The 10599-nt window shown below is 41.2% G+C and overlaps 1 protein-coding gene across 2 annotated transcripts in view; it reads left to right on the top strand.

Annotated features, from left to right (window-relative positions):
• Positions 1 to 9834, top strand: part of LOC140494601 (ceramide synthase 2-like) — a 70339-nt gene extending 60505 nt beyond the window's left edge. For both annotated transcript variants that reach the window (XM_072593954.1, XM_072593953.1), the window contains 4 exons: positions 1275 to 1403; positions 4473 to 4579; positions 6335 to 6491; positions 7869 to 9834. In XM_072593954.1, coding sequence (XP_072450055.1) covers positions 1275 to 1403; positions 4473 to 4579; positions 6335 to 6491; positions 7869 to 8045 — 570 coding nt within the window. In that variant the 3' untranslated portion in view covers positions 8046 to 9834. The remainder of the gene's footprint in view (positions 1 to 1274; positions 1404 to 4472; positions 4580 to 6334; positions 6492 to 7868) is intronic.
• Positions 9835 to 10599: the final 765 nt, after the last annotated feature.

The following is a 10599-nucleotide window of genomic DNA, read 5'->3' on the forward strand; positions in this document are numbered from 1 at the left end:
GCTCTGGAGTACAATGACTTTATAGGGTCAGGGGTCCATTCTGAAGATTTCCCAGGGCAACTCCCTCCTGACTGTACACCAGGTTGACATTGGTAGATTTGTCTGATCAGTAGGGCAAGACACAGCTAGGGATGGTGACCGTGATGTCTTGAACATAATTACTGTTTTAGCTGTTACTTGACTAGCTTGAGAGACCGTTCTCTCCATTTAGGAACAGGTTGTTGAGAAAATATCCCAGATGTTACTGGGGATGACTATGCAAGGTCAGCAGGCACCATTGGCATTTCTGATGCCATGGTCAATGCAGGCCGTCCAACCAATTTTGTTTCTTTTATCTGACTTTGTAACTATTAGATATAACTAGCTTGCTGGGCATTTAGGAGTCAACCATGTTGCTTTGTGGGGATTTGGAGTCTCATGTAGGTCTGACTGGATATGTTATCTCATGTATTACATGGAGAACATAGAGTTCTCCAATTTCAAATAACCTCCCTCCTCCTCCCCAATTCCCTCCTTCACCCCTTTCCACCACCCCCCCCCCCCTCCCCCCCCCCCCCCCCCCCCCCCCTTTCCTCCTCTGCTCCCTGCTACCAACTGGATCCATATCTCCCATTGACCAACCAGGTCATACCCTCTACATGTCTTCACTTATCCCCACTTCACTGTCCTACGCCCGCCTCCCCCTTTATCTGCAGCACCCCCCAACCAATCTTGAAGGGTTACATCTGAAACGTTGACTTCTGCATAACCTGATGCCGCTTGGTTTGTTGTGTTCTTCCAGCCTCCTGCCTGTCCACTTTGGATTCCAGCAGCTACAGTTTGTTTTTTGTTTCATGCCCCTGTGATTAGGCACTATATAAATGTGGGCTTAAAAATAAACTAACTCCATGTTTGCAGCTGTACCAAGTGAGTGTGCTCCTGTTCATTTTGCTTTACATTTTGAGCAGGTTCACCAAGGATCTGCTAAACGGTTCTTGGTCTGAAATAGTAACCCTGTATTTCCCTGCATGACTGCTGCCAAGCTGAAGTATATCAGCATTTCCCACCTTTTTTGATGGAAATTATACAAACTCATTTGAACAGATATGCTGGTAACAAAGCAGCCCGAAGCTCTGGAAAATCTAGGGATGGCTGATTCTAGTTGTCAGGAGAGATGGAGTATTTCTGGTCAGATTGTCAATCACTGAAAGCAATGGACTGTTTTTAACTTGATTCTAAGACCCCCATCCGAGTTGGTGCGCTCTCACCTTAAATTTAAATCTCTTCTGTTGCAGGACTTCAAGGAGCAGATTATTCATCACATTGCCACAATCTTTCTGATTGGTTTCTCCTATTGTGCAAACTATATACGGGTGGGGACACTGGTGATGCTGGTCCATGATGCATCAGACTATATTATGGAGGTGAGCTTTTGACCTGTCAGTATGGGCAAGTGTCATATTCAAGCTTCCTGGTTCCTTTGTGGATTATTGAACCACCAATGGCATGTTGACATTCATTGCTAAAGGAATGGAATATAAAAGTTGGGATGTGTTGCCTCTGGACAATGTATCAGTGAGATCACACCTGTAAGATTGTGTACAGTTTTGATCCCCTTGAGGGGTGTATGATTACTTTGGAGACAGTTCAGAGGAGGTTCTTGAGGTTGATTCCTGAGATGAAGAGTTTGAGTTTAGGTCTACATTCTGGAATTTGAAAGAATAGATTTAATTGAAGTATAAAGGATGCTAAAGGGGATTGACAAAGTGGATTTACAGAGAATGTTTCCTCTTCTGGGGGAATCTAGAATGAATTCATAAATTTGGAAAAAAGGGTAGCAATTTTTTAATAAAAATGAGAAGTTACTACTTGTGAATTTGTGGAGTTGACCGTATCAGAGGACAGTGGATGCTGTGACACTGAATACATTTTTACAGAGTGAGACAGATTTTTAATTGAAACACTTGAAGGTTATGAGGAGTGGGCAGGAAAGTGGAGTTGAGGCTGTGAGGAGATGAGCCATGCTTATACTAAATGGAACAACAGGCTTCAGAGGCTGATTGGCCAACTCCTCCTCCCAGTTCAAATATTCTTATCTCCTAGAAGAGAATATATTTGTTTGGATCACCAGTTTGTGCTGAATTGATTGATCCCAAGGGTGGGTTGGTGGGTTGTAGGAGAAGGTAGCTACAGTTTGCTCATACCCATGTCTACCATGCAGTGCTCAATATTTGCGGTTTCTCAGGCCCCAATTGTCACCAGAAATCATTAGTTTTGTAACGTCCACAAGGTCCGCAATGATTGATTCACTAAACCGAAGATCTTGTGTTTTAGAATTTTCAGATATGTGATGGGGTCATTCAGAGGATCAACAAGTGAGGCCTGATGCCAAGTTGGCTGACCTCCTGACCGACCTGTGCATTACTCCAAACAACACCCTGCATTAATGTGCATTTAATACAGTCAAATACCGTTTTCCCTCCCCACTTCCCTAAAGTCTGGTCAGAGGCTCAAGTTCGAAGGGGTGGCTTAAATTGGGAGCAACTAGACAGGTTTAATGAGAAAACACCAGAGCTTTAGGTTCTCAGCAGCTGAAAGTGCAATCTCTACTGGTGGAACCAACAAAGATCTGAGGTGCGAGGGGAAATTGGAGCAGCACAGATATTAGAAGATAATGTGCCCAATGGAGGGGTATAGAGATTGAGATGAAACCATGGACTGATCTTTGAAATTCCTATTCTTGTGTTCAAATCTAAGTGCCATGAGGCCAGTTATTATCAGACTAAGAGCTAATTTTAGTTTTAGCGAGTGCTGGGCTGATGGGTGAGTGGGATCTAGTGCAAGTTGGGATAGGAGTAGCAGAGTTTGGATAAAGGAGAGTGGACAACCAGCCAGGAAGACATCTGAATAGTTATCTGAAAGGTTTTACAGCAGTCAGTGAGCTGAGGTGAAGCAAAAATGAATGATGTCACTGAGGTGGAAGTAAGTGCCATAGAATCAGAATCAGAGTCAGAGGTTTACAGCCTGGAAACTGGCCCTTCAACCCAACTTGTCCATGTCACCAGTTTTCATAATTAACCTCGTCCCATTTACCTGTGGTCCATATCTCTCCATACTTAGACCATCCATGCACCCGTCCAAATGTTTCTTAATGACAAAATTGTACTCTCCTCCATCATTACTTCTAGCAGCCTGGTCCAGGCACACTCCACTTGCTATAGACCAGGCCATACTCCCTCAAAACATTTCTACAAAGTAACCCGGACTCTAACTTTTTCTAGTTGCTAAGCTGGTGTATAGTCGATATTCCAGGAGTAATGCAGCTGGCCCAACCACATGTTTTAAACAAAACAATTTATTTGCCAGATTACCAAATGAAACAGAGCAAAATATAGAATAACTTAACCTATCCAAAAACCCAACAGATTAACTCAACTCAATGATGCTGTCCCAAATATTTGCAACACTCCCCATAAACACCCCTTGGCACACAAGGTAAAATCAAACTCAGGGACTTGCAGGAGAGAGGATCAGCATGGACCTGCTGCTTTGGGTCCAGCAGCTTCGCAACTGACTGCCTGCTAAAACCAAACCAGAGGTAGCTGGGAGAATTGGCCACTCCCCTTCATTGTACAAGTGTATTTCGTAAACTTAAAAGCTACTTCAAATAGATGAACTCCCAGACCTTTTGGAACCTGTCTTTATGACCACCTGAAAATAAAAACCAAAGATGATGCAACCTTGTTAAGGGTGCAGCAGCATCATCGCACCACCCTCCATGTGGAAACATTTGCCCTTCTGGACCCTTTTTGTGTATCTCACCTCTCACCTTAAGCCTATGCCCTACTAGTTTTAGACTCCCCTAATATGGCTACCTTCCTTATCTCTGCCTCATCATTTAAAGACCTCTATAAGGTCACCGAGTCTCCTAAATTCAAGGGAAACTAGTCCCAGCCCCTCAACTCACTGCCTCCAATCCAGGTATCATCCTAGTAAACCTTTTTTCTGCACTCTCTCTAGTTCAGTAATATCCTTTCTACAACAGGGTGACCAGAACTGCATATAGTACTCCAAGCGTGGCCTTACCAATGTCTAGTACAGCTGCAATAAGGTGTCCCAAATCCTATACGTGATGCTCTGACTGACTGAAAGCAAGCATGCTGAAAACTGCCTTCACCACATTCTGTGTGACTCCACTTTCAAGGAACTCTATCTTTTGTTCTCTTCAATTATCAAGTGGCCACAACAAGAGGGTATGAGATTGGAAACTCCTCTCTGGGTCAGACATTACAAGGAGTCCGGTTCAGTTGCAAAGGTTGGACAGGGAGGGGCGTGGAGTCAGTGGCTAAGGAATAGTTTGTGGTAGGGACTGAAGACCAATCTGCAGACTAGAATCTACAAAATCGAGGTGGAGGAGGAATGTGGAAATAAAATCCTAACGTTGAGGCTAGTTTCAATGAATTCATTCTTCTACTTTTGTTTTTTTTTTGCAGTGTGCAAAAATGTTGAACTATGCAGGATGGCGCAGGAGTTGTGACGTGCTGTTTGCAGTCTTTGCTGTTGTCTTCCTAATTACACGACTTATCATCTTTCCAAATGTGTGAGTGTTTCTTTTGCTTAGTGTGTGGTGTTTTCATGTTGGGTAATTTGGGATTGTCAACTAGGGTTCAGTGTGTCAATGAGGGATGCAGCTTATCATTCAAGATAAAAACTCCTCTACTACAAAACCAGGCTGATTATCTACTGTTGTATGGGACAGTAGACATGATGTGCCTCCCCTGCCCAAACATGTGAAAGATTGCCTGGAATAATAGATGCTTCATGCTGACCTCTGCCTGCAGGTGCCTTCTTGCTAGAAATTACTTGGTCTATGGCCAGGATGCAAAACCAAATCAGGAAAAGAGCCCAGAAAATGGATTAACATTTCTGACCAGCATTATTCAAGGTCAGGTGAAATACAACACAGACACGTCTCCATTGGCTTTTTGCTCAGTAGGAATGGTCAATGTTGTAGATAACTATTTAAGGACTGACTCAAATTGAAGTGCAAATCATAATAAGTCCCCTAAGTGCTAATTAGCTACTTCTCTGAAATGACCCAATCTTGAAAGATTAAACAAAAACCAGAGAAATATTAAAAGACATGGCAGTATCTGTGGAAAGAAGACCAGAGCTAATGCCTTAGGTAAAAGTCTTTCATCAAAGATGCCCATGCTGCTCATTTACTGCCTTTGACAGTGGTTAGTGCAGGAGGAGGGTATAAGTTGCTCCTTTTGAGGTTTCAATAGCACTGAAGTCTCAAGTGGGCGGTACGGTGGTTCAGTGGTTAGCACTGCTGCCTCAGCATCAGAGACCCAGGTTCAATTCCCGCCTCTGGCGATGACTGTGTGGAGTTTGCACATTCTTCCCGTGTCTGCATGGGTTCCCTCCGGGTGCTCCGGTTTCCCCTCACAATCCAAAAATGGTCAGGTGAATTGGCCATACTAAATTGCCTTAAGTGTTAGGTGAAGAGGTAAATATCAGGGAATGGGTCTGGGTGGGTCGTGCTTCGGCGGATCGGTGTGGACTTGTTGGGCTGAAGGGCCTGTTTCCACAATGTAGGTAATCTAATCTAATGGTGCTGTTGTGTAATGGCGAGGGAAGCTCTGTGATGCCACCATCAGTCCCTTGATGGTACAACAATTATTTGGGCCATATTTAAGACAACGCTAGATGGCACAGTTCCTTTGTACAATATTAATTTTCATTTGATTATGGGTGCTATAGACTTTGAGCCATAGTGCCGCTAGGGATAGGGTTTTTTTTTGCCTTAATTCGTCCATGATATGAATCTCTATTTTTGGGGTCGTGGGTATTTTTGGAAACTGTTCAGGTGTTGACAAATGGATTAGATAGAGGTTAGACAGGTAAACATTATTGAAACAGTTTCCGGAACACAACTATCAGTTTACAAACTTTAATGTGATTAGGTGTCTGGTTCTTAACTCTCCATTTAATACTTGGCCATGTGGGAGTAAAATTTAATAAGGATCTGCAGATGTTAACTCTGAACCACATAGCACTCAACTGCAGTATATCCAGTCATACCTTTAGTGCATGTTTGGCTCTACAGAATCCCCACAGCCACTTTTTAACCCCTTCCCTAACCAACATCCTTTTGAATACACGGACCTTCATATTAGCCTGTGACACTAGAGGTATAGTTTTTAAGGCAAGACTAAACTGAATGTTATGCCCATGAATCATGAGCCAATAGATGGGAGAGTTGGATTTCTCAATCTCTTTGCTTGTTTGACACACACTTTTTCCCTGCTGCCCATCTGTTTTTGCTAACTTTGAAAACTATTGTTTGCAGGGTAATTTACACCACCTTCTACCACTCCATGGAGATTTTCCAGCCCTTCTTTGGTTATTATTTTTTCAATATTCTTCTGATGGTCCTGCAGCTGTTGCATATATTTTGGGCATATCTCATTCTGCGAATGGTGGCCAAGTTCATATTTCTTGGTAAGGTAAGGATGTGCAACATTTGAAATGTATTAGAAATATGAAGTGGACTTTTGCTGGTGACAGCAACACAACTGGGGCTGGTAAACTGACTTTGGTCTGTTTCACAACAGGATCTTGAACTCCACACAAAGGGCTCAGCTGTTCATCAACTTGAACCATAGTTTGGAGAAGGTGCTTGACCCTACCTTCAAAGTATTGCCTCAGATCAACATTAGGTTAGATGATCCTGTAACTGTTCAAACCTTCAGGTCCTCATTGATGTTAACCACAGATCAGCAAAAGGCCCTAGTGAGAATTGTCATGGCAATTTTGACAGTATTCATAAATTGCCATTGGATTAGGATGTGCAGTCATCTAGAATTGTATTGCCAGGGAAGGTCACTAAATAAGACTTACGTGACTTAAATTTTTTTAGACTTGGCACAGCATTCATGACGTGCAGATTTATTTCCCTCCTCCACCCTATATCCAGTTCAATACTGCATTTTAAAACCATTTTCCAAATGGTACAGCATCCTTAGTCCATCATTTTTGTCATCCACCTCTGTATGGATACTATTTAGTGGCAAATATCAGGTATTCACTCCTGCACGAAATGAACTGAAATCCTGAGGAACCATAGCAGGAAACGGTGAAAATGCAGCCTGAACAATTTGGCACTAGATGTCCACCTGCCTTTTTTCTTTTCCTAACTCTTGAGCTTCTGTACATTTCCAGTACTTTTTTCTTCCCCTCCTGCTGGACTTAAGGCTAATTAGCTGAGCTTGTACTGTTCAGAACTGTTCCTGTTATAGGAGTGATTCATATCTGCCTCCAATTCTAAACTTTGTTTCCCACACACTTAATCTTGCAACTATCTAAATGGTGCCTTCCTATTCAATCTTAAAACTAAGAATAATGCACTGAGGCTTGCTTTGACCCTTGTATTCTGAGCTGAGTAGAGGCAACTTTCCAGGGTTGCAAGGAACTTGATTTTTTTTTAAATCCAGGAGGTCGTTCTTGAGACTTTAAGGTTCTCTCAGAAATTGCAGATTGTATCAGAGAGATCTCAAAGATCTCTTCTTGGTTGAGTAATACTCCATGTTTAGTACACAACACTACCCTGTTAGATTCCCTGAAGGGAAGGAACAGATCGTTCTCTCACCAAAAGAGAAGAATAATAGGAATGTCTCCACTCCACTCCACTCCACTCTGCTGTTCCTTTTCCCTCCTGAGATGTTTTCAGGGTGGAAATAGGAAGACTGACAGTATGGTGTGGACATTCCAGAAAGACTGTGGAAGAGGTGGCGTTTGGGATCTTGCACGAGTAGTCTTGGTGATAGAGTTTGAAAATGTAGAATCTCCCTCTAAAACGTTTATTTTTGCATCTCTTTTTTTAGATTGATAAGGATGAAAGGAGTGATGATGAAGAAAGTGATGGGACAGAGGAGGAGGAGGAAGATGAGAGAATGGAAACAAAGTCTGCATCATCCAATCACAATGGTGTGCTAAATAACATGACAAATGGGATGAAGGGCAAATCAAATGAAAGGAACAAATTGCCCAAAGCCAGGTAGCAGGTAGCTACTTTGCTAAGGATGGATTGGGAGCTGTTACTTAAAAATTACTCTGCTTTTTGCTGATGAACATTAACATCTGCCAGTTTTGAGATCCACCCTATACATTGTGAAAAGTTTCTCTGAGCTGCAGAATCAACAAGCCAGCGACAATGGGCCCATCTCCTTCATGAACTGTTAAACCCCTCATTTTTCATTGGTCTTCTGTCTCCTATCAAAACGTGTCTAACACCATGTTCTCAATTAACTGTTGAAACCTTCATATGGATGGAAAATTTGGGAACTGATCTAAGTAACCTTTTGATATTGAAAAAGTTATTTAAACATTTTTATAGAACTGAACAGTTTTTTTAAAAAAAATTTTTGCTTTCCTCCTGACTCTTGTATTCCATTGTGTGATCAATTCCCTTGGATCTTCCTGTGTAATTCTCAAAATGGACACTAGATGGTGTGCGTCTATAGTCTGAGTGGATTCTTTGGACAAGTTTGAATAGCTGAGGGGGGTACTCCATGGGACACTAAGGCATGAAAATCCAGATCCCAATTTAAACTATTTTTGTCTTAAGCTAAATAATTGCAATGTTTGGTGTTACAATTTATTTTTATGCAGGAGGCAGAACTGGTGAATTTATCTGGTGTTTGGTTAATATTTAACATCACATTTTGTGTATCATTGGGCTGAAAAAAGGTGTGCTAAATTTTGAATTTAGCTTTAGATTTAAGAGTAGTTTTTGTTTTGGTTAGTTTTCTGTGATGCAGATTGGAAATGATCAAAGTGCTGTGATACAACTGAGATCCATTTTGCAACACTTTTTTGCACTAGGGTTAGCATGTCCTCACAAAGGAAAGATGTGTGTTTTTGACAGTTTTAATTCTTGCAATTCTCCACGTTCCCCCAACACAATGGTTTAGGTTGTAGAGAGCCTGAAATGTGTCAGCACCAGAGATTTCATGATCCTTACTTCCAATGCACTGGGTAAGATGACATCACATGGAGGTTACTTTGGCTCCTCAAAAAGATTAGAATATTACAACATTAGAATTCCAGTTTCTGTGGCATTATCTCACTGTACATGAGTCTGCCTCCAGAAATTGCAAGATTCAGCTAAGAACAGTAATTCATGTTTGTGAAATGATGCAGTAACACAAGATGTCTTCCAGAAATGAAATTTTAAGATGGGATATGATAGATCACTATCCCATGGCATGTGTGTGTAGGACATCGGAGTATACCTGCTGTTTGGTTTCTCCAGATCTCCTCCTCAAATTGGACATCAAGATGGAAATTGCATCAGTTTCTGCATGTTTTGTATGTAACCTGCACAATGATGTGGGAGAGGACAATGGGCTCAGAATCATGTTTTAAGTTTGGAAACCCCTGTGACTTTATTATCAATTTTATAAAATTAAATATAATCTGAATTTAGAACAATAGATGGCTTGTTGCAGGACAGTTTTTGAAAGAAACTTTTATTTTGCAAATATGAACTAAACCAAGAACTGCATGAAATATAACAAAATACTGAAATGATCCTATGGATTTTCTCATTTTTGTTAGGTTGCTCATGCACTTTCTTCATGTTTGTTTCATCTTTTTTGGAGTTAAATTTAATCAAGACTGAGTGACTTTGTACAAATGACAGTCTTGGTTACAGTTTTTGTAAATATAAAGCCAATCTCAGTACACTACTTAGACTTAATTACTAGAACTGATTGACATAGTGTCTGACTCTGTCATTTGATCATCACAAGTCTTGTTTTGAAATTTCTGAATAAATTAAAACTTTTACATTTGTGTTTTTTTTCATTGGTAACACTGAACATGTTGAGTTTGTCAGCTATATAGTCACTGTCCAGGTGTATTTTGGTTAGTGAATGACTGATCATACATTGCCTGGAGCTAATCTTCATACAGTTTGGGATCAGTTCAAATATTAGAAAGTGAGGACTGCAGATGCTGGAGGTCAGAGCTTAAAAATGAGTTGCTGGAAAAGCGCAGCAGGTCAGGCAGCTTCAAAGGAACAGGAGAATCGAAGTTTCGGGCATAAGCCCTTCAGGAATCAGAGGAATCAGTTTCCTGAAGAAGGGCTGATGCCCGAAACGTTAATTCTCCTGTTCCTTTGCTGCCTGACCTGCTGTGCTTTTCCAGCAACACATTTTTAAGATCAGTTTAAATATTGTCTGGATGAATAAAAGGGGTGAACTGAAACTGACATTTTGCACTTTTTTCATTAATTGTGGAACACCGATGGATTTGATGTACTGTCGCTGTAGGTAATTACAGCAACCAGTTTATGGAGGGTGAACTTAAACAGAAATATTATTCATGACAAGTATATAGTCTGTTTAGTCTTTTGAGGAATCGTAGCCAGCACACTGGGAGAACACTTTGAGTTGAGTCATGGATTTTTGTTTTAAATTTAGTCGGCTCAGACCTTTTTTTTTTTAAAAAAAAAGTTTTATCAGAAGGGCAGCATCTCTAGTGCAGTGCTCCCTCAATAATGCACATGAATGTCAATCTAGACTGTACCTTTTTAATCCCTGGAGGGGACAT

Source organism: Chiloscyllium punctatum, chromosome 24 (genome assembly GCF_047496795.1).
Source record: "Chiloscyllium punctatum isolate Juve2018m chromosome 24, sChiPun1.3, whole genome shotgun sequence".
NCBI classification, from domain to species: domain Eukaryota; kingdom Metazoa; phylum Chordata; class Chondrichthyes; order Orectolobiformes; family Hemiscylliidae; genus Chiloscyllium; species Chiloscyllium punctatum.